The 25,241-nt window shown below is 38.4% G+C and overlaps 1 protein-coding gene across 4 annotated transcripts in view; it reads right to left on the reverse strand.

Moving 5' to 3' along the window:
• LOC131040251 (NF-X1-type zinc finger protein NFXL2) overlaps positions 1-25,241 on the reverse strand; it is a 185,177-nt gene that overhangs the window by 98,913 nt on the left and 61,023 nt on the right. For all 4 annotated transcript variants that reach the window (XR_009104801.2, XM_057973145.2, XM_057973144.2 and 1 more), the window contains one exon: positions 13,783-13,864. Coding sequence is in view for 3 of the 4 variants with exons in the window: in XM_057973145.2 (XP_057829128.1) it covers positions 13,783-13,864 (82 nt within the window). In the remaining variant the exon portion in view is untranslated. The remainder of the gene's footprint in view (positions 1-13,782; positions 13,865-25,241) is intronic.

A 25,241-nucleotide genomic window follows, 5' to 3' on the forward strand; every position in this document is an offset into this window, starting at 1 on the left:
GTTCCCAAGATTCTCCTACATCCGAATTGCTGGCTTTGAAGGTGCCCCCCTTCGACTTCCGCGGTACCCGACCGATAAAGTAGTCCTCATGGAGGTGGCAAGACAATCACGCCCTGCCGGCATATTGTTACGAGAGAGCAAGCAAGCTGGATTCGCATTTCCAATGATCATAGGCAACCATGATGTCCAATTGAGAACTCCCACCCTAGCAGAAGAGTCCCTTGCAGAGCTAGCCTCCTATGGCCTACAGGAACATTTTCCAAGAAAATGTTTTGATCATGACAATTTGGCAAAGAGAGCTTACGGTAGGCGCTACAGAGCAAAGGAGTCAATTGAAGATTACTGGAAAAATTGCTCCGATGACTACGAAGTTAGGCGACGGGAATATTCTAGATTGAGTGTGCAGCAAATGCGACTCTTTGAGTACCGTCGGGTCCCGGATCAGCTCACAGACTCGGGGAACTGTCTCCAAGTCCGGGAATTCGAAGCAGTAAGGCATCTCTTGCCAGGCGTTGATTGGTCTCAAGACCCAATCACGGATTTCGAAGCAGTCATGGCAGCCCCGGCAAGATACACAGATCAGTGGTTACAACACCAGATCGAGAGGCTAGTCCATGAAGGGGTCCAGTTTACTTACCATCTGATGGGCAGTTTCGACTCTCAGTCTTCCGAAGACGAAAGGACATCAGCTGAAAAACCAGAGAAAAGGAAGAAAGCTAAGGCTTGCAGAGGGACTCGGACGTCCAAGAGAACAAGGAGGGAGAAGATTCCCATAAGAAGGCCAGAAACCACTTCATCTTCAAGGGACCCCAGTTCGTCCGACGACGCCATAGATTTGGATTGCATACCTGCTCCTCCTTCCCAGAGCGACATAGAGGCATTCCAAGCCAGTGATCCTCCTGCTCCAGATATGCCGGACACCGAGCAAAAGGGCCCCAATCCGACTAAGCCGGGTGACCAGATAGAGGAAGGAGAAATCCCATCCACCCAGGGGATCGAAGTGCATGAACCTACCCAGCAGAGCCGCCATGAATTACTACTCCTCCATGCAGCCAAGGACGACTCAACTGTCGAAGGGGAACAAAGAACAGACGAGATCCATGAGCTCGAGGGAACCAAGGAGCCACCATCACAGGAAGATGTCAGACAATTATTCAATGAGATAGGGGAGAACTCAGATGCAAACAAGGAGCTTCCTCCTTCTTCCACCCCTCCGATGGCGGAACAGCTGTTAATTTGTGATCAGCCAGTTGGAAGCATGGGAGCACAAGGTGCTAACTTAACCCTATCCTCAACCCAGACAGTGCCTCAAGAGTGGCTGATCGCCAGAGCTCAGCGCAGGGCCGCCACCAAGGCGCCCATTGACCTTGAAGACATCTTCTCACGAATGGATCAAACAAAAGCAAAAGGGAAGAAGAAACCGAGAACATACTCTAAGATAACCAAGGATGGGCAAAGGAACCGCACTCTTCATATTGCTACCCCGCCCGTAAACAAGCCAGCAGATCAAATAACCCTGGCAGATTATAGCATTACGACTGTCCCCATCGGACGAGCTACAAAAGAGCAAGAAAAGGAGGAATTTAAGGACTCAGTGCAGAACATACTCAGACAGCTCGAGGAAGTCACGGCTGAAAAGGATATGTATCGGGCCCGTGCTGAACAAGCCGAGGGATACATCGATAAGCTCCTACGGCCACTACACAACCCCTCTGAATCCCATATTCCCCCAATGGCATTGGCGCAGAGGACCACAACTGAATTTGAAGGAATCCGGGATACCGCAAAGGCCGTTAAGGAATGGGTGCAAGACATCAAGAAAAAGGGAGAACAGATCCTCAAAGAAGTAAAGGAAATGGCTCTCCTTCGAGAGCTCACTCTCGTCAGGCTGTTGGAAGTAAAGAGAGAATCCCTTCACATGCATGAAGTAGCGGCCTCTACCCTTCCCCTCCTAAGAGCTTTTTTCTGGACACATACACAAATTCCCACACTACCTGACATCCTGAATCCCCATAGCATCAGTGTTCTCAAGGAATGGTATTGGACCGTCACCATGAAGAACGACGCCCAGGAAATTATTGACAAAGAAAATGACGCATGTGAGGCAATTCTGGGGAACATGCAAGAACTAGGCAAGACCATCCTCCGATCAATGGTTTCGGGGTGGATAAATGACTTGTCCGACAGTGTAATCCGGCCGGATTGGGAGGAAAGATTGGGAGCAGATAAGGTTTCTTATTCCATTGAAGACTTGAGTTTTGCTGGTCAGTTCCATTCAGACATATTGTGCTTCGAGCGTAATCGCTCCAGCTGGAAGGACGGTTTAAGGCACGTGGACCAGTATCTCGAAGGCATGCAATACAAAATTCGCCACCCTCCCATGCCGCCTTTTAATCCCCTCTTCCAATTATGCATCAAGTTTCAGGAATATGTCCGCGAGGAACGAGCAGCAGGTCGTGATTTATGGCGAGAATACCTGCATGGCGAAGACCAGTTTCTGCAAAAGGAATGTGAAACCAGGATAGAGAAAGTAGTTTCTCAAAAATGTCTTTTTCCCTCCAAGTCCTAAAAAGTGCACTTTTGTCCCAAAAGGTGACAGTTGACTTTTGGTCAACATATTGTAAAGTTTTTTGTGCACCTCCCCTTTTTGGATTATTTCAAAGTTGTAATTATCCTTTGGTAGTTATTGCTCCTTTTGGGGTAGTTGTAGATATTTATCCCCCTATTTAAGAGTGTGGGTCCCTCTTTTTGTAAGGATGAATCTGGGCCACTTGTTTAGATTAGATCTTGGCCATTCATCCATTTTTGGAAACCTATTTAAGGGGACTGGTTTTCCCTCATTTGAGAGGAAGTTCTTGAATTGTTGCGAAAGCTCTGAAGAAATTTTGCAGGAATTAATACAATGGCTTAAAATTACCTTCAAATTTCATTGTGAGTGCATGGTCTCCTCCTTCATTTAAATTAGAAAGCTTTTAAATTATGTCTATTCATTTTGCACAGCAGTTCTTACCAAGCATCTGATAGAATCTTCACAGTCCATACCATTAGAGGATAGCTGATTGCTTCTTTCCTTTCTGCATGGTTAATCTGGGCTATTTTATGATTCAGTTCGATTATCAAATGAACACATATCATGGATGTAGAAGTTCTAATATTGTATTTGATAATATGAAAATCTGGTTTCTCCTTTGAAGATTGCACTAAGTTTATGCAAACATTGTGTCTAAATGACTGATGATGCTTAATTTAGTTTCCTGGAGGTGTCTGTCTGCTTGGGTAAATCTGTTGTCCTAGTTAACATTTACAGTTCTCTTTCTCCCTACCCTTCCTTTCTTTCCTCCCAATTTTATCCCCTTTTTTTAGAAATCTGCAGTCCTGCTAAATCAGCTTCAAATTAACCAACATCACCTGAAAGAAAACCAAAAGAAGTCCCTGGGAATTCGTACATGGAATTGCCAATCAATCGTAAGTCCCCTTGTGTTTCCAGCATAAACACATCAAGCCACTGAGAGATCCCACAGTCAAGACCTGACAAAAGAAACCTTGAGGTAGTCTCCTTTGATCAAACTTAGAAAACAGCATTAGAGACTTCCTTATCTCAAGAGAGAGTAGGATAATCAGTCGGCTATTCTATTCTGCGTTGGCCGTATGAAGTTTGCAGCAATGCGATTTCAGACACGTCAACAGGAACCCATAATGTTACATGCCAAATGATGCAAGGAGTATCCAATCATGTGCCTATCCCCAATTCACAATAAGGAGGTAATGATAAATTTCAGATTTTGGATAATCCATTTTTTGACATGGATGTGGAGTCTTCATTTCGTAATCCTCTTTTTGAGCTGCATGATGATGGTTTAGAGGAAGAACAAGTTCTTATGAAAGTTTGCTTCCTATGATATGCCAATGTGAATGTGATCAATATGGCATGATGAATGACTGTATGAATTCACCACAACTAGAGGAACACTATGGTCCCTTAGAGATTGATAGACTTTGGTGTGGTGAAGCTTTGATTGGGGTGAACATCTATACCAAAAATTATTTGCATGGGCTGTTTGAAAACAAAGATAATGGGAGAGACATACCATGGGAGGTTTCGGATCCAAAAGGTGAGAGAAATGTTGCTGTTATCTCTTTTTTCAGTCACTTTATGCATCCATTTATATTCAAACAAATGGATTGGAGAAAGGTTTTGAACAAAATTTGGATCACTTATGTGTTGGTAACTCATGAAAGTGGGTTTGCAGCCAAGGGAATGAACAGAAAACGTGTTTTGGCCAAGGATTTTCAAATTCGCAGTGATTATTCTTCTCTAGGAGTGTTAAATTTTGGAAGCTCCTACTTGAATAGCTACAGTTTTGGGCTTTTCAGACCATTCAGCCTCTTGACAGGGTTAATTTAGGGTTTCACATAAAGGTAATGAGAATTGCAATAGAACAAATTCAATGTTGGATGGGTCTTTGGGCACCCATTAGTGGTTACTACTTGTTTACAGCTTGCAATTATGGAGGGAACAGTGGTTTATTTTATATAGACAACCTTTATGTTGGAGTGCAGAGTATGAAGAATGAGAGAGTTAACATCCACTCTCTTAGAGTTAACAACAGAGTAAACAACAGCAAAAATCCATATGAATTATGGAAAGGGAGACCTGCAACAGTGAAGTATTTCAAAGTTTTTGCAAGCACATGTTGTATAAGGAGAGATGAAGAAGATCTACGAAAGTTTGATTCTAGACCTGATGAAAAAATATTCCTTGGGTACTTTACAAGAAGTAAAGCATACAGAACAAGAGGCTGCAAAAGGTTGTTGAAAGTACCAATGTGAAAGTTGATGAAGGAAGACACTATGAAGAAGTTCAAGAAGATGTTCCTCAAAATGAGAAGTTTGCAAAGAAGAAGAAACAGAGGACACTGAGAGAGAGATACTTGAGCAAGAGAACCCAAAGACACCATCAAAATCACAACCTATGACTCCAACAAAAATTGTGAAGAAAAATCATCTAGAAGAATTGACCATTGAGGACAAAGATACAAAGATTTAGACAAAGAGGAGATTTACTAGCACATTCGAACATACAATCTGTGATTTCTCTCCAAAATAGAACCAAAGGACTTTACAAAAGCAAGTGAAGACAAGCATTGGATAAGGGCTATGGAAGAGGAATTGAATCAAATCGAGAAGAATGAAACTTGGGTACTTGTCCCAAGACCTAAGGACAAGAATGTTATTAGCACTAAATCGGTTTTCAAAAATAAATTGAATGAAGATAGCCAGGTCATAAAGAACAAAACAAGGCTTGTATGCAAAGGATATGCTCAAGTTAAAGGAATTTATTTCGAAGGAACCTTTGCTCATGTTGCTCGTATGGAAGCTATAATAATGTTTTTAGCCCTTGCCAATTTTACGAACTTGAAAGTCTACCAAATGGATGTGAAATCAGCCTTCCTGAATGGAAACTTGGAGGAAGAAGTTTACATTGAACAACCAAAAGGATTTCTTCTATCAAAGAATGAGGACTATGTTTGAAGGCTAAAGAAGGCTCTTTATGGACTTAAAAAATCCCCAAAGGCTTCCTACTCAAGGCTAGACAGGTACCTTCAAAAGCAAGGCTTCAAAAGGGGAATCTCAAACAGCAATCTTTCTATCATGGATGAAGGAGATGATATGTTGATTGTTGAGGTCTATGGGAATGATATCATTTTTGGAGGTATCTATGACAAGATGTGCCAAGAATTTGCCACAAGTATGCATGAGTTTGAAATGTCAATGCTTGTTGAGTTTTCCTTCTTTCTTGGGTTGCAAATTTCCCAATTAGATAAGGGAATATTTATTTAACAAGCCAAATATATAAAGGAGAATTTGAAACAAATTAGGATGGAAGACTGCAATCCAGTGAGAACTCCCATGGTTATTGGATGCAAATTAAGTAAGGATGATGAATCTCCTAAGCCTAGTCAAACTCTATATAGGTCCATGATTGGAAGTCTATTATTTGTCGCAACTAAAAGGCCCGATATTATGCAAGTAGTTGGTATGGTGGCACAGTTTGAGGCAGCGCCAAAGGAAACTCATGTACAAGCAGTCAAAAGAATATTGAAATATCTAAAGGGCTCTATGGATTTTGGATTGTGGTATCTGTTATCACAAAAGTTTGCACCCTTGCTGAGCTATCAACTCAGCAACCTTGTGAAACATGGAAACAACCCCGAAGTGTGGAACCTTGCGCAAGGGGGTTGAATCTCCGGAAAAGGCTGGCTTCCTTCTCAATCAAGGTGCAGGTGTTGAACCAACTCAACACTTCAAAACTAACTCCCAGGCCTATCCTAACAAATTGCAGAGGTAAAGAGAAGAGAGAAATGCTTGAAATAAAAGGAGGTGATGCACCAAGAAGAGATTGTTCCTCTCCCTACCCGAAATGACACAAAAAATCAACTGAAACACCCAGGAGATGCACAAACTTCAGTTGTATGAGTGACCCCAATGCATGTATGAAGGTTAGAATTCACAAAATGCCAAGACGAGAGAAGGTTTCCCACAAGTCACACTCAGAAATAAATTTAACACAGCATATATGAGAGAAGAACCACAAAACATACACCTATGATGAAGGTAAGGAAACATACACAGCATACATAAGTTGAAAGTAGGCAAGAATGGTGATTTCAATTAATTTTAATGCCAATGGCCAAACTTACAATTGAACAAATGCAAGATAAATACAAGAGAGGTGGGAGAGCATGGAATAGCTCAAGCCAACAAGGAGAGAACCCTTTACAATGAGGCTTAAAAGCCTTATATAGAAAAAAGATTACAAGAGTGATCATGACCCCTGCATGTCAGTCTGGGAGTGCAGGGAAGTGCATGCACTTGACCTCAGCACTTGCAAGCAACCTAGCCATACCCACAAAAGGCAACCCTGAGAAGGTGGATTGACTGACCTTCCAAAGTCAAAGTATGCAGACATGACACAAGCCACCACAACAAGCATGGCCCCGTACCTCCCTTGATGGGAATCCTGCCAAAAGCATTAAATGCACCCTTGTGGCTCCACAAAAGAAAGTGCATAAGTCACCAAAACTATCGGAGCATTTAAAGCCTTGAGTGTCGATCACATCATCTGGAAGTGTCGCCAGTCGGAAAGAAGTCCGAGGAATTCGGAAGCTCGAGCTCCCGAAGTGGGAAAGACAAGGAAGGAACTTCGGAACCTCAGGGTTCCGGAGTTCCGGGGAAGAGGAAAGAGACGCAGCAGGGAACTTCAAAACCTCGGTGTTCCGGAGTTCCGAGGAAAACTAGAGAGAAAAAGCAAGGAGGGAAGGAACTTTGGAACCTCGGGGTTCCGAAGTTCCGGAGAGAAGAAAGGGAAGCAAAGGAAGAGAACTTCGGAACCTTGGAGTTCCGGAGTTCCGGAGAAGGCAAAGGAAAGGAACTCCGGAACCTTTCGGAGTTCCGGGGAAACTAGGAGGCAAGGAAAAGACGAAACTGCGCAAGGAACTTCAAAACCTCGGGGTTCCGAAGTTTCGGAAAAAGGAAGAAGAAAAGAAAGGAACTTCGGAACCTCGGGGTTCCAAAGTGAAGAAGAGAAAGGGAAAGAAAGAGAGGAACTTTGAAACCTCAGGGTTCCGGAGTTTCGTGAAAAGAAGGAGAAGTAGCAAAGGGAAGGAACTTCAGAACCTTGGGGTTCTGGAGTTCCGGGGAAAGAAGAAAACTAAGATGAACAAGAAGAGTTGGAGTACATTGACATGAAGGAACAAATAACGGACATCTTCACAAAACCCCTTTCAAAAGAAACTTTTGAGTACCTAAGGGACCAATTGGGAGTGATATCACTCTCATCTATCCATTAAGTTCTTCAAGAGAAGCATGTGTCCAGGGGGGGCTATTCATTGTCTTATCTTTTGAACCAGGAAAGCTTTCGCCATTGATATCAAACAAGAGTAGAGTAAGGGGGAGCAATCTATTAGGGGAAGAAGTTCTATTGCATTCCTAGATTATTTCTTTATTGGGTTGCCATCAATGACAAAGGAAGAGATTGTTGGATTATTGTCATTGATGTCAAAGAAAAAATCTATGGACATCATGTTGTTTCTTAAGGAGATTCAATGTAGAAGGTTTATGCACAACAGCATTAAAAGAAAAAGGTTTATGCATAGCAACATTAAAACTAAATAGGAAATACTTTTGGAAAAGAAAGTCAAATTAATTTATTGTTTTGGGTTGACCCCCTCTACATTGGTGCCCAGCATAAGATTTAAAAGTGCATGAATTCACTTTTAAATTGATTGGAGACCCATTCCCATAATCACGAGGCATGTAGCATGCTACTCATGATTGTGAGTATGAAGCCAATAATGCATAAACAGCAGAAAAGCAAGTCAATTAATATGACCTTAAATTTAAAGGTAGAAGACACTAAATCTTGTCAAAACAAGTTTGTAACTAGAATGGTAACTAAACTTAGTGTCGGTATGCATCTAGGTTATGTCAGTATGCAGTTAGCAAAGAGACTTCCTTGTTGGTCGGTAAGACTAAACTGATATGATGGTTCTAACCGAGCAGGGTGGTGAACAAAGACAATGTGTTTAATCGTGTTTGCAAAATAAAAACCTTTTGCCAAGGTGACACTACACAATGCGAGCATGTGTGACCAACTACAGTTGTGTAGGATTAAAACACCAGTCTCAGATGGCATTAGACCAATTAACCTGTTTACACCCTTTCGAAGGGCAGGGGTGCTTTCAATTGACAGTTGTGTGGGAGATCGCCAGGTCTATGGTTGGGCGGTAAATCGCCCTGCTGATACTTTCCCTCTCGTAAGACAGTTCACAAGAATGAAGAAACCTAATGATCTACCATTTGCAGCAATATCTAAACTCCTTGATCTTTTTCATTATATTCGTAAGTTAGAATAAATCTTTTATAATATATATGCTCTTTTATTCACTCTAGTAACTTACTGTTATTACTGCTATCTAGTAAAAAAGTTAAACATTTTTATTTCATTTAATTTAAAAAAAAGTTTCATATCTACAATGTTCTTTGTTCATTCTTATACTTCTGTTAACTTGATTCAGTTGCCTTGTTAAGTTCAGTAGCAGTGGCTTGTTACAAAGTTAGATTCAGATCACCATCGAAGGAAAACAAAGAAACAGATTTTGACATCAGCAGCCAGCACATAATATTAATAACCTTTCTGCAATTCTAGTATGGGAAAGTATTAGTTAATAATGTGATGATAATGTTTATTTGAATTACTCTTTGAACAATATATGAGTTAGTCAGAATAAAATAATCATATGATTTCTAGTGTATATATTTAATGTGGTAATAATGCATAATCTCTAGATGTGCTCTGTATTGTACATACTAGTTAGGGATCACTGTCCTGCAAAATAGATTGTTAGAAATACAACAAATATACATATATAACTAATTTAACTTGCAATTTAACCTTAAAATACTTAATTAACACTAATCACAATTCTTATCTAATACTTAATCACCATAATCATAATTTTAATCTAATAAAAAAGGATACGAATGCCATACAAAGTATGTCCTTAGGCGGCCGTGAAGCTTGCCTTCTTGGAACCCATCTTGGTTCCCAGCCCTCCAGGAAGTCGAAGGTGAATTCAACTCCTGTCTTGAATGTAATTTCTTACATCCAAGCCCTCCAGGAAATCGAAGGTTATTTCGATTCCTGTCTTGGGTGTAACCTCTTACGCCCAAGCCCTCCAAGGAAGACCATGTGTCATTCCCTTGCCTTGGGTGATGCATCCCATCACCCAAGTCCTCGGAGTGGACCGGCCAAATCCATCTCCTCTTGGTTGAACTTAATCAACCAAGCCCTACATATGCGTATCAGTATATATACTGCCCTAGGGATTTTCATAATCCCTCCCTTAGACTAAGGGAGTTTCCTCCCTATAGCCTCCAACATGTGTTTACATTTGCATTTATAATACACTTTGATGATTTAGTACTATTTTATTTCCTAATCCACATTTTATGTTAAGATGTATTCCTAATGTATTCTTTAACATATATACATATCAAATGTACCCTATCATTGTTAACATATGCATTACACCTTCCTTGATAACATCTATATTCCTTAATCATTCCCTATGTGTATGTGATGTCCCCTCCTAGCTAGAGACATCACTCTAGCTTGTGATTAGCCTATCAAAGACCCTCGTAGGCTAGTAGGATTGGATAGAGGGTCACCTTGGCGTGGAGATCTTCCGGGGACAGAGCAGAGTACACTTCTGGGTTGCCAGAGTTTGTTTATGATGAGTTTTGCTTTGAGTTTGGCTTGGCCAGGCTATTTTTAGTAGTTGGAGATGGACCCCTGCTATTTTTAGCAGACATCACGGTCAGATGGGTGGTCAACTGGTGAGCTCCAGTTTCAGACGGCATAGCTAAATTCAAAATATTCATGGAGTTAGACAAGTTTGAATAACTTAGCATTTATTATTAAGTGATTTAATAATAAAGTTATAAAGTGACTTTATATTATAATCACTTAACTTGAGGGTCAACTCATCATTAGACGGGGCCATGTTTTTAATTAAATTATCTGAGCCAGACTATTGAAATATTAAAATTAAATGCCCATTTAATGATTAAAATCGTTTTGACACCCAAAGTGAAATTAAATGAAACTACAAGCAAAATTGTAATTAAGAGGATTAGGGTACGATTTGCAAAAAGGATATATAGCGTTGAGTTTGGAAAGAAGGGGAGGATTGCTATTTTTTATTTTGGCATTTGTGAAATTGAAAGGGTTTTGCTCTGGAGACTAGGGTTTTCAGCCACCATTGTAGGACGTAGTTGCTTCAATGTTCACCATCTGAGCTGATGAAATATTCAGTGATATTTGGTTTCAGGAAGACTTCATTCAGAGGTCTTATTTGCATCTAATTGCGCAGAATTGAAGAATAAATTCATGAGAAATTATTGCAGATTTTTTGAAGAAATTTTGGTGATTAACAAGTACGGTACGGATTGCTACAGTACTGCCGTACGGACTGCTACATTGCCGCGTGAACAGTGCCGCCATACGGACTGCTACAGTACCGCGTGAACAGTAAAAAAATATTAAAAATTAAAATTTGCAGTTTGCAGATTTTTCATCTACTGGGACAGCAAAAATCAGGTTTTAATCTTACATTGTAATGGATTTGTTTTTCAGGCATATTGGCCATAAAACAGAACAAACATTCCCTTGATAGTCTCGTAAATTAATTCCAGCAGTAATATTATTGTTTCAGTATTATTTTAAGCATAGGAGTTTATTTCAGTATTGTATCATTGCTCATTATTACCAAAAAAAACACAAAAAAAAATCCATAAACATTCAAAAACCAAAACAAATTCATATCTACTGCATTCAAAAGAAACAGTCAACAGAGGAGAGCCAAGTTGGGTTCTTACAGTGTAGATTAGTATATTAATTAATTGTATTCATTAATGCACACATTTTTAGCCTTAATATACTCTTACCAACGCTCAATGAAATATACATTAATTAATATTAATATATTAATTATCATACTTAGTAAATGGTAATTTTAATGCATATTACTACTGCCTTAACACATTCCTTATCTATGTTCAATAAACACTATAAGTTTAATCAACATTAATATATTAGTTGTTTATAATATATTATACCTTACCTCTTACCTGCTGGTCACGAAAGTCTGCTCCCGAATGCTCTCCCGTGCCCCCTCCTCTCTTGCCTCTACCTACGCAGCTATCCTTTCTAATCGATGGTGATCTCACTAGATGTTTTTGATTCCTTACCTTTATATCTCTCAATATGAGGGAGAGGTCACACCTCTTCATCATGTATGCCCTTTGGCAAGAGACATACCCTTTCACCATTAGCACCCTTTGAAAGAGTGCAACTCTTCATTATTTCTACCCTTTGAAAGGGACACAACCTTTCGTAATCAGATCTGCACTTCTCATTTCCAATTTATCCTCCCTCTCAAATGAGGTTCTCTTATCTTTTTTATATCTCATTATTGAGGGAGTCACAACTTTTCCTTTCATGTCTTTTGACTTTTCATTAACTTAATTAATTTTTAATTAGTCATATTTAATTATATTATTTTATATTTTAATTTAATTTTTAATGTTTTAATTTTATTATTATCATTTATTATTAAATTCTATTTCGAAGTGGGGACATTACATGCTCATATAATTTCTTATACTAAATTTGGCGATGATGCGTAAATCCTCATATGTTGATTTAATGATTATCAGCCATGGTTAAGGGATAAGGAGATACGGGGAGGGGGAACTGTGATGAGGTCCTCTCCTAGGTAACCCACCATTAAGACTCTCAGGAGACCCTACTGTAGTCGTCTTGACTTCCCTATCATGAATGGCTATGGGAGTTAAGGAATTCATATTATTGGGTGTACGATAAATGTAGGATGGTGAGGGGAATTATTGGGTGTACGATAAATGTAGGATGGTGAGGGGAACGGCTATGGGATTGCTCACTAGGTACGCCCCCTTATGATGGTGACCCAACGGTCCCATGATGCCAAGAGGGATAGGAGATCTGTACTTGGGCCTAGGGTAGAGGCACATTCAAACACACTAACATACCCATTATCTTAGCCTCCTTATAATTGAAATCCATCATTAAGTTATGTCTATCTTATAATTAAGTTAATGTTCCTAAACCCTAGTAACAAGATCTATGTTTGCTTATTACTTCTAACAAAGATTTGTTTAATTATGTTGTCAATGGTTATCTAACATGTTTCCAGAACCTCAATTTGGGTGATCTAAGTTGGCACATAACCCTATTCCATCATCTACTTCCTTGGAAATTTGATTTTAGGGCAAAAAATAGGGCATTTAATAAAAAGGGACATTACACTCTGGAGGTGTCTAAGGGTTCCTAACAGATCTGGATTTTCTTATATAAATCATCCTTGGTGTATGGAAATTCTGAAATTGATACAGCAGAGATTTCTGAAGGTATTTTTGAAGTTAGGAAGGCATTAAAGTCATCAAATTCTGCTCTTATAAGTCTGCTCTGGAATTGCTACAGCGGAGATTTCTGAAGGTATTTTTGAAGTTACAAAGGCATTAAAGTCATTAAATTCTGCTCTTATAAGTCTGCAAGTGAATGGTGTTCATATGCTACTGGAGTTTACTCAAAATTCACTCCATAGACCCTTGTCTGGAGCATGAATCAGACCTCAAACCTCCAGTGTGTATTGTTGTTTTCAAATCACAGTCGAATCTGCATTCTACAGGTCTTTAATATTTGTAATCAATCTCCCTTTTGATATGATGCAATATGAATTTGATGTGACAATAGGTTTCATGGTGATTCTATGCCCTAGCTCTTTCACTATGTTATATGTTGAATGTTTCAAAATGTCATTGCAAATGAGAACATGAATGAAATCTGAAAACAATAGAGACAGTTAACAAACAATGCATTTCCTTTCCTTATGAACTTTCAAATCAGCTAACAGTGCATTTCTGTTATTTGCATATTGTGCATACTTCTGTATTCTATTATATTTCTGCCATTGTATCTGTTTATACCCTTTCCATGTAAGATATAAAGAGTAGTCCAGAAGCTATACATGTTTACAGTTTGCATGTAAAGATTATCACAGAGCTAATATATACCAAGTCAGAGGGAAGATTATCACAGAGCTAAAATATACCAAATCAGAGGGAACATATTGAGATTGTAAAAAATCTTTAAAAATAGATTATTCAGCAACAAAACCTCACCTTTTTTCGGCATATTTGAGCTGATGGACAAGGACCTGGATGGCATATCTCAGGGCAGAGATGCGTGCAATTTGGCAGCTTCCTAAAAGATTGAAAAATCCGCAAGTCAAATAGCACAGCACAGAAAGTGAAGGTAGAAAAATTTCAACTATGTGAATATTATACAAACCTACTTATGTAGAACCCATGAAACATACAAAACACCATCCAAATGTTCAAACTGAAGAAAAAATCATGCTAAAATTGTACATATATTTTACTAATGGTTAAAGAATCTACCTTTCCAGTTTGTATATGGAATAGTCTTAAGAAGCACAATTTTCAAAAATCTTTGAAAAGACTACTCCAAGGAACTTAGAAAAGAGAGTTTGACCAATTGTGCTGGGTAGTGCATTTAACATGTTAAATACTATAAAGGAAGTCAAGGACGAGTCATCAAAATAGCAAGTATTTAATGCAAGCATAGAGAATCAAGATTACTCCTCACAATCTGGAAGGGTTCCTTTGTTCTATTACAAACACTATCTTCATATGACAAACATAAAGGTCACAGTTAGCAAATACCAAGCTCCACATTAGTATCTCCCGATATGCCTATACAAATAAAGGCCCCAGAAATGCACTAGGAAGACAGCATGAAACAATTCATCATTGTCCTTAGTCCTTACGCAGTAACTAATAAGGCACAATCACATCCTCAACTCAATATTCAAAGAAATACATAACCTTATCACACCAAAAAGGCATGGCAAATCTTACATCTCTTCTTATAATCTATTTGAACCACAAAGATGCCTTTTTAACGACTTTACAAACAGTTGTTGCCTCTTCCAAGAGAATAAATCCTACTGACCAATGGAAACTCAGAATCAATTATGACATGAATTCCTTGGTGATTTAAAATAACCATCTCAAATTGATGTTCATATTGAATTCAGTGTATGGTCTTCTGAAATTAGATACAGATAAAATAAAAATTGTGAAGTTTGCAGCACAGGGAAGCATCACAGAAACATCTAAGAAGGCATGGAAAGCATAGCAATTAGAGTTTATGCACACAAAAAATTTTGGTCTATGCCAACTACCTCACAGGGGAAAGCAAAGTACATTACTTTTATCGATGATTTGCATTACTTTTGTAGATGATTTGCCAACGATAACTTGCATCTATCTCCTTAAGAACATCTCGGAAATGTTTGACACAATCAAAGAGTTGACAATGGTAAGAAAATCAAAGTCCTAAGAGCAGACAATATGGGACCATACGACTCTAAAAAGTTTGCAAAATTTTGGAAGTATGCTATAAAGAGGCAGGTAACAACTCCACATATACCTAAACAAAATGAAGCAGCAAGAATGAACAGAAGTTATATAGGAAGGCCAAGTTGATAATGAGGGCAAAAGACATTCTTCATGTTTCGGGGAGAACGAATCAGGTCTCAAACTGCTAGACAAAGAGAAGTTAAACAAAGGCTGTTAAAGATGAAGATCAACAGGCAGAAAACTCATAGTTGATCACCTTAAAGCTTTAGACGCACTACCTAAATGCATGACAAGAAAGATTATCGGAAGAAATTTGATGATAACAGCAGTCTTCCTCAAGTACAATAAAACCAATAAGGCATATAGGTTGTACGAATTGGAATCAAAGGTAATCTATGCATCCTACAATATTATACTTAATCAAGGGTTATAAATTGTTGATATCAACATGATTTGGCTTAGAGCAACCAAAAAACAAAATTAATCAGATGAATAGAAAGCCAAATTAGCAGCCAAAAGTTGATCCTAAATTTGGTGGGTAGAAGCCTAGCTTTGATGACCTTTCTCTCATGATCCTGTGAACTTGCAAGGTTAATCTCTATAGAAACATTTTGCAACAGGATCACAAAACCATAGATATTTTTTGCCAAAGTTTTAAATTTCTCCTAAACTTTCTCATTCACACATTACTGCCAAAGATTAAATTTTATTTTGCAATGGATCTTAATTCTTATCTCAACAACAAACATACACAATATATCATTGTAATTCAAATATTGCTCCACAACAGTCACAACACATATGTTTGAAACAACCCGCAACTCCTTGCATGCCAATGAGCTACATGCTGAAATATAACTTCAAAATCAAGTACACAACACCCATCATATCTGTGAGAAAATGATAGGAGCAGGATCTATTGTTGCTCTCACTTTGATCTCCACAAGTCAATTTTTTTCATCGAACGGTTGTGATTTGAAATAAAGGTATCCTCCCGCACCTGGAAAGACCATGGAATAGAAAACAATGCCGAAATCTGTTCTGAGATCTCTAAGACATTTATCTTCATGTAATTCTTGTTCCACACAATATCTATTAGTGTACCTCTCTTGAAAACACCAAAATGTATCTATCATAACACCACAAGAGTTCTATGGTTTGACACTTCACAAGGTCACCATTTCTGTTTTCGACCTAGTGGAAACATCTCAGAGTTAGTTGCCATTCCTGGTTTTGGACTTCCATTAGAATTGCTGTTAGCAATTTTTGATTCATAGTAGCCATTCATATCTGATATTCCGAGATATGATAATGACTAACATACCTCAGAGCAAAGATTCAATCATGCTTGAAAATGGACGCAATGCGAACCACGAGGTTAAAAGCTTAATTTCTTAGACTTAGAGATGACAAACAGCTGTAAAAAATTAGTTCTTAACAGGGGAGTTATTTGGGTGGAAGCGAATGACTAGAACAGACATGTCAAGGCATTTTACAGAACCTCACAGTACTAGATCTATAATACTGGTCTCCCATGGGTCATAACACTACCAACAAAGAATGTTTGGGTATTGAGATATTAAAGTTTTTATAGGAAGCATATAGGTATTTAGTATACAAAACAAGGATGTTAATACTAAGCATGTAGTTCATTTTCAAATGATTATCTTCATCAATTGCATCCATTCAAAGATACCTTCTGATATTTATAGATAGATATTGACCTTGAATTCTAATATAGCCTATGTTACCAGGTACTATCCTGGAGATCCAGTACCCATAGCAATAAGGTTTCGCTATTGTACTGTTCCAAGTATGTACCGGCAACTTTTCTTAGGTATGCCTATGGTACAGCAATGATGTACTGCAACACAATTCATGGTCCTAGAGCCATATGCAACTGTCCAACGACGATCATAATAAAAACAATGAAAAACACAAAGACTTAAAAAACTAAACACACAACTAACTATGATATCCCTATTCTTATACATCCATTTCTAACAAGCTAACTACTTATTTGAATGCCCTTAATGAAGAGCAATATGATGATTGGTTGATGAAGTTCTTGAGTCTAACCATGAATATTAACTATTTTATTGTTATGAAAGATAGAATAAACCATAGTTCCCAGAGTTGTTGGGACTCACCTAGACTTGGTGAGTCCTTAAGCGAGCCACCCTCACCAAGTCCGGTGGACTCGCCAAACTTGCTAAGTCTAGGCAAGTCTCAAGCCTAAGATTTGATCACACAGCTAGGCATGAAAAAGAACCAAAAAAACATAAAAATCAGCACCTAAAGTTTTTTCTTGCCTTATAATTGCCTCCTCCACCCTAAAAGTAACTTCATTTCATTTTTAAGCCAAAACTGGATTGCATTGTAGGAAACCAGCCGAAACTGGATTGCATTGTAGGGACACCCACCAGAAGATTGAGCAAAAATTGATAATTGAATCACATTTGGGTAGGTCTAGCTACTTTTGGTGCATCTAGATGCGTCTATAAAGGATTGGGAAGAGCTCACTATTGATTTCAAGCAAGATTTAAAAGGTAAGTTTGTATGTTGAAAGTGTTTATTGTTTTTTTATTAAAAAAAATCATTTTCCTTTAACATTTCTTCCTTTTTTCTATATTGTTTTAGTGGACCAAAAAGCAAATTTAACAAACCCTAGGTGTGCTTAATTTTTTTGTTGAACAAACCCTAGGTATTTTTGTAAACAAAACCTAGTTTTACAATAGAAAACCCTACATTCTTTATTTATATTAGTTTAATTTTAAATCATAACTCTAAATTTTTTCTATTTGTATGCCATTGCAGCATTCTTGAGATTTATAAATTGCCTTTATCACAATGTCTCAAACCCTAGTTAGAAGGGATCCTTGTTGAAACATACTAATATTACCCCTAGGCAAAAGAAAGGAGAAGTAACTTGTTTTCATTGAAAAACAACTTTTCATGGGGGAGATATTTAATAGATTAAAATACCATCTTGCAAATATACCAATCCATGATGCTAATCCATGCACATTTGTGCCTCTTGAGGTTATGCGTGTAATGCAAGTACAAATAGAAACCTTTGAGCAAAAAGAAAAATTAAATAAGAGGCAAAGAGAGGAGATCGCAACCATTGGTTGAAGTGGAAAGTCTTCTTCCATTCCTCCATTTCATCCATCTTCAGGTGTTGGTAGTGCTAGTGTTGGTGCTAATGCTAGTGGTAGCGGCAGTGGCAGTGGCAATGATTGTGTTAGCATTGGTCCTAGAGTTCGTGCATCTAGGTTAAATTCATATAGTTTGTCATGCACTTCTACAAGTTCCCTATCATCACTTAAAAACACGGGTTGAAACAAAGACAAACATGATGCAGCTAAACATGTAATTGGAGACTTTCGGTTCTATTCAAAGAAACGGGACTCGCCCGGACTCGCCTAAACTCAGCGAGTCCGAGTCCGAGTCATGCTCGCCGAGTCTCTGGGGCTCGGACTCGGACTCAGACTCGTCCGAGTCTGGCGAGCAAACTCGCCGAGTTGGCGAGTTTGGCTCAAACTCGCCAAACTCGGCGAGTCCCAAGCCTCAAACTCGGCTACTGGCTGGGTTACTAAAATGACAAAAAAAAATACATTTTAAAAAGTTTTTTTTAAATGAATGGTATCGTCTTTGTTCACTACAACCTTCGCCTGAGAATGAGAAAAATTAGGGTTACAACATGTCAGCCAATAGAAAAATGACATCTGACACCTTTATTAAATAATAAGTTTTTTTGGCCTCGCAGGGAGCTGCCCCTCGACCCCGCCCTGTATCGCAACAGGGAACGCGCAAGGGGCGTTGCCCCTTGACCCCGCAAGGGGCGATGCCCCCAAACCCCCGTCGAAAAATATGGGGGGAAACTACGTCGATAGAAGTAGGGAAAATTTAAGCTCCGAGTCTGACACTGATTGGATCGACCAGGTACATATAGAGGCTGAGGCTGTAGCCATGGCAGAGGAGGAGCGGAGAGCATGAGCACAGATAGGAGATTCAGAGGCAGATAGTGACACGGATGTTCTTGATGTTGGTGAGCATGGCATGGTGTCACAAGGAGCGGCTATGGATGTCGAATCATCCAGGACCTACCTTAGACGCCTTCGCAGGGGGCCAGGGCCGGAGGGTGCAGGCTCCTCTGAGCCATAGGCTTGTAGTTGTATTTACCTTTGGTATTTGTATGAAACATTTGATGATGATCATATGATGACATGGATTTTTTATTCCATGAGTTTTGTAATATTGTATACATTTGACAATATTTATATATCTATGTTTGTTATTTCCTTCAACTACAATTTGCGTTTATGCTTATGTGATTGATGTATACTTGTGTATGTAATCAAATGAGCCGAGTTTGATGATGTTATTGTGTCTTTAAGGTGTATTCAATAAAGGGTGCCTGAAACAAGTTTTAAATCTTTGAAAATCTCTAAATTTCTTGAGTTTTTCACTTTCCCGAGTCCAGCCGAATTTGGAGCCGAGTCTGACGCCGAGTCCCAAGTCCGAGTCCGAGTCCCATTTCTTTGGTTCTATTGCACCATCACATTCCATTCAGCCAGGTAATTCTTTTTTTTCATTTGTTTTAAAATTTATAGCTTGATTCTTTGTCTCTTGAATTTTTATACTTAGAATGTATCTTGACTTCAAATTTAAACTCTCCATTTTACAATAGTTATTTTATTAAATTTATTTGTGAAATGTGTTAAGTCTCCTTATTAGCAAAACATGGTTGATGCCGTGGGGCAGGGTTTAAAGCCTCTCTTGATGAGAAAATGAAGGGTTCCATTTTGTCATAAAAGATCACTGATGTGAAAGACATAATAAACATAATGCATTATGCTTGCATTCAAACTATGAAAATATATTTATATATTAACAATTAAATGTACAGAACAGTAGCAAGTGATCAACAAACGCGCAATATTTGAAATTTCATCATTCATACTGATAGTTTCAAACTTTCACCTCTAAAATGTATAATACCAAGATTTCTTCAATGCTAATTATGTTGTTATATGGAGCCTAATCAGACTCGGAGGTTAAATTTTCCCTACTTCCATCAGCGCAGTTTCCCCCTATATTTTTTGACGGGGGTTTGGGGGCAGCGCCCCCAAGTTGGGGTCAAGGGGGCATCGCGGTTATTTTTCTATTGGCCCACGTCCAATTAGGGTTATCCCTTGACCCCAAAAAAAGTCAAAAAGGGGGGAGTTACGCCAAATGAAGGCAAAAAAAACGAAAAAAAACTCATTTTTAAAGCTTGCCTGATGGTTTTTATGGGTCACGTGAGTCCATCTGAAAGACTCGCAAGTCCGTGCAAAAGACTCGCGAGTCTTTCAAATGGACTCGCTAGGACTCGCCTCGCGAGTCCTTGGCGAGTCGACTCGTGGCTCCCACGGACTCGCGAGTCCATGGCGAGTCCACGAGTTTTTAAACTATGGCATAACCCAATGTGAGATAAGCATATAAGGCAATTTGCATGCTTAAAGAATAGGCATTTAGGTTGATACGACTTAGATGCACTATTAACTAAGAAAATAATAGATGCTAGAAGGTGAAGACTGATTAGCTTCCCATCCTTATCATTGGGCACTTATATTGTATCAATGAAAAGAAAATTGATTGTATGAAGCAAGATATATAATTAATATGGTGATGTTGTCTCTAAGAAAGACCAAACAGACCACACACCTAGCACATAATCCTTAATTCAATAAAGGTTTGAATGTAGTATAGAAACTTTATAAAGCATGATCTCCGCTATGATGCCGCAATTGCATACAAGCTATTCTCCCATGGACGAGCTAAACTACCAAAAGGCTCTGTTCTAGAGTAAGAGATTGCTAAAAGGGAAGAGAATTTATAGCTAATTGTTTAAAATATGACCCTCAGGTAATCCATATAATAGTAACGATAGGCAAGTATAAAGATGGCAAAGAAGTTACCTTACACAAGAGTTTTCTTCGGCAGAGGTTTCATTTAAAGTATACATCCTTCCCTTCATCCGTGACTATCTACCAGTTATAGAATGGCTTACCACAATATTAGCTCTAAATAAAGCTATAGAATGGTTTACCATTATGATACTACTATAGAGCAATAGTAAAAGGGAAAATACCTTTCCAAATTCTTGTTATGAAATAAATCAAGGAGGTGGTGATTTATCAGCATGTTGAGTAAATTCCTTTGTCCATAATGGACATTGAATTATAATGAAGTTAACAATAGTTTTACAACTCTAAAAATCCTTAATTAAAGGTATAACCGGAGTTAAGAATAGCATGTAAACCTTCAAATCAATAAGGAATTTGGGTACCTTAAGTATGGAAAGGTAGGGGTAAATCCTATCATAATGGTCATCAAAGATATTTGTACATTATTAAATGCAATAGTATGATGTTAGCTAGTCAATCCCATTGCATGTTATCAATTATAAATGAATCGTGAAATGGACACTATGTAATCTTTTTAGAATAAAAGTGATTGAAATGGTGAATAAATCATTAAAATATTATCAAGTAAAAATGCATAGATTGTATGTTATTGTATGCTTTAATATGCTTTTGTATACATTTGTATGCTCTTGTATGCTTCGGTATGTATTTGTAAACTTTATATGTTCGGATTTTAGTCGGTGTCAAATATAATTCATATATGGAGCAACAAAGAAGGGAAAGTTTGCACTTCAAACTTACTTGTTGATAGTCAACTCAAAAAAGTGCTTTGGCCAAAGCTTATTAATCATTAATAAACGCTTGCTGATGTACCTCAACTGAATCGCATTCCTTTGCACCATATCTCTAATATAGTGATATTCGATCTCCACATGCTTTGTTCTCTCATGAAACACAGGATTGACAAAAAGCTTCACACAACTTTGGTTATCACAATGAATAATTGTTGGCTCCAATGATTGTCCAAACAATCCTGCAAGGAGCTTTCGAAGCCATACTGCTTCATGAGCTGCCACACATGCTGCAATGTACTCTGCCTCTGCGGTGCTTAGTGCCACTGAAGACTACTTCCTGCTACACCAAGAGATCAATGCAGACCCCAGACAGATCTTCATGACGATGTGGCTCCCTCTAAAGCTCCAACCTTCTGACCTCCTTGTCCAAGGTTGCCTTTGATGGCTTGTCAGACTCCCTCTGAATGTTAAATTCTCCTCTACGAAGAAACTGATCACGGTGACAACCTGAATAGGTTCTTCCTCCTTGAGAGATGTCTCCAGTTATGTGTCACCAAGTTGTGTCTCCATTCTTCAGTCTGCGTGACATCCTCACAGGATGCAACAAGTGCTTCTTTCCTTGAATGTGATCTCTCATCATTCTTTTGTTCCTTGATTCGTCCTGGAAACACTTTAGCAAAAAGACTACAAATAGTTCATAGAGCTAAACTATCTCAAAGAGAAATACCAATGCTAGAAGCATACATGATTCTCTAATCCAATGTAATTGCATGAATTAATAACTACATATGAAATTCATGAATATTATTCAACCATGAAATACTTATCTCTTTATTGATTCTGTTGGATCCACTTTACTTTTCCTGAAAACGCAATGGAAATCCGCTCCAAGGATGTACTCAGGTTATTGCAGAAGTTACAGAGGTTTTCTGAACTGTTTATTCAGGAAATTGACAGTCTTTATATCTGTAACATTATTTCCTTTCAGGGACAGCAACACAATTTCTGCCTCTGAAGATTGGTATGTAGATTCTCTGATAACATCAAACTCGGTCAATGCAAAATCCTTTTGTCAATGAGAGGCCTTTAAGCGTGACAGTACTATCATAGGTATTCCTTCATAATGCCATGTTTTCTGCTATCACAGGTCTTCAACTTTGGGCACTTGATAAAGGTATTAAGTAGCTATTCAAGTTCAGTCTCATGTTCCAATACGTGCCAAAGGTTTATTGATGAACTTCCAGCCAACTACCTTCTTCCACAACTTTGGAGAATCAACCTTTCAATTTGCAGTCATTAATGTCGAATTCATGTGTATTAAATCAAAAATTAGTTGCACCAGAATTCTATGAGTGTAACTATCCACATTCCACCGTAAGACTTATGACTCCAAGCTTCCAGCGGCTGCTCCTTAACTAGGTGACCAATAAAAATTACAGAAAGTCTGAATCGCTCCACTCTCAACTCCACAATGGCTTTTAAGCTTTACACCAACCAGCAATGGTACGGTGAATATATTTGGTCAAGCCCATGCCTCAGCATTCCAAATTACTAATACATGACTGATCGCCAATAGTCTTCCAAAGGTATAAATACCTCAGCAAGAATTATTACGACTCTCCAATTATAACCTCCTTCCAACGAATATGGTATCCCAAAATATTAATCACCTGATAATGTTTATTCAGGTTTCCTTAGCCATCCTTCACGATATGATTACATTGATAAGCAATTCCTCTAGGCGAGCAATCATATCAGAAGCCCCCAAGTTGGTGACTACCTTTTCAATTGTCTCCATTACCATGCGACGGTATGGTTCACTTTCATCCTTCAGGTCTTCAACAGTCCTTCCCACAATGTCAGCAGCTATCTCAACAGTTGTATCAATTGTCCTGATGTAATCTGCTTCGACACCCTCTGTGCTGACACACTGTTTAACAACTTCAGGACAATCTTCTTCATTTGCCCATGAGAATGGCTATTTGCTGGACAAACAAATCGTTCTTTCACCATCGGCTGTCTCTTTCCTTCAGCGACTGAAGCCACACTGGAGTGCTTAAATGAATTAGATTATATCTTTTCTTAACCTGGCTCTGATACCATGTTATATTTCAGATCAGATGGATAGCAATTAAAAATTAACACAATGAACAAGAACACCAAAATACCCTGGGAAAACCTTCCTCTTGAAGGTAAAAAACCCAGCAACAAAATCTCTGATTATATTGATCAATTTCAGGTGTGTCTTTACAAGATGCTTCTCTCTTAGAAGCTATGTTAATCTATCAATTCGCATGATACAGCTGTATGCACAGTCTGAACTGATGCGGGACATCAATCAGTCAAGGGATGATATCAATATGACTTGCGCTCTGCTTTAGAATGAATCCGCATTGCTGAGAGATGAATTGCTTGACTGAGAACTGAATTCGCTTGCCAAGAATTGAATTCACTTGCTGAATGAACTCGCGGACTTATATGAAGTCGGCCAAACAAGATATAATCATAATTACAAAAGCAATCGGCTCACATATAATTAATTCATTGGTGAATATATGTGTTCATAAATTGGACCTATAATTGTCTAAGGCCGATAGGCCAATTAGACAATTATATAAGCTATGTCGGCCATAGAAGGATCCGACCATAGCTACAAACATCAACATTCCAAACGCTTCTTAAGAGGGTTAAAAAAAGGCAGAATGGGACTCATTTCAATATGCTCGATTTTGTTATTTTCACTTGGAGAGCTTGAGAGCTCTAGCTTTCAATTCAACAAGCCCTAGGACGGAAACCCTTGGGTTTTGGTGGGTTGAACAAAAACTCAATTCTGTTTTTGGAGTGGATTCATTTCCGGATCCAACATTGCTCAGCATTGATCAGTTTGTTGGAGGTTTTATTTAGAATCTCACAAAGAGTTTTACAAATATCATTTCAGGTATCATCAATGCATTTCAATAGTGTTGACAAATTTGTGAAGTCTCATTCTAAGACAAATTTGCATATAGTGGAGATTTATTGATATTTTGCTATTCATCGGATGTGCATTTTATTGGACTCTATGAAAATATATTATTTAATTTGATAAAGCTGATTCATTAAGTTTTGAAGATATGAGAGCACCTTCAATTAATTATGAGCTTATGAAATAATGATGAATATCATTATTTATATTATTATGAGTCGATTTAAGTTTTTAACTAAAAAGAGGAGGCAAATATTAATCTTTGGCATGCAGGTTTTCAGTACTTGGCCACTTCACCTTTTGCATCAATGTGGATACTCTTTATTGTGCGTGGCCTTTTTCCTAAGAAAAGCTATCTATTTGAGTCATGGGATTTATGTTCTTGGGTGTGCTGTGACCTAATCACACATCACCCCATTCCAAATGGGGACCCCTACTTTTTAGGCCCTCTCGGTCTTTTGGTTTTGGTTTGTTGGGTTTTTTCATGACAATCTCGTCAATCTCCTCGATTTGCAAGTGTTTGGG

Source organism: Cryptomeria japonica, chromosome 7 (assembly GCF_030272615.1).
Source record: "Cryptomeria japonica chromosome 7, Sugi_1.0, whole genome shotgun sequence".
NCBI classification, from domain to species: domain Eukaryota; kingdom Viridiplantae; phylum Streptophyta; class Pinopsida; order Cupressales; family Cupressaceae; genus Cryptomeria; species Cryptomeria japonica.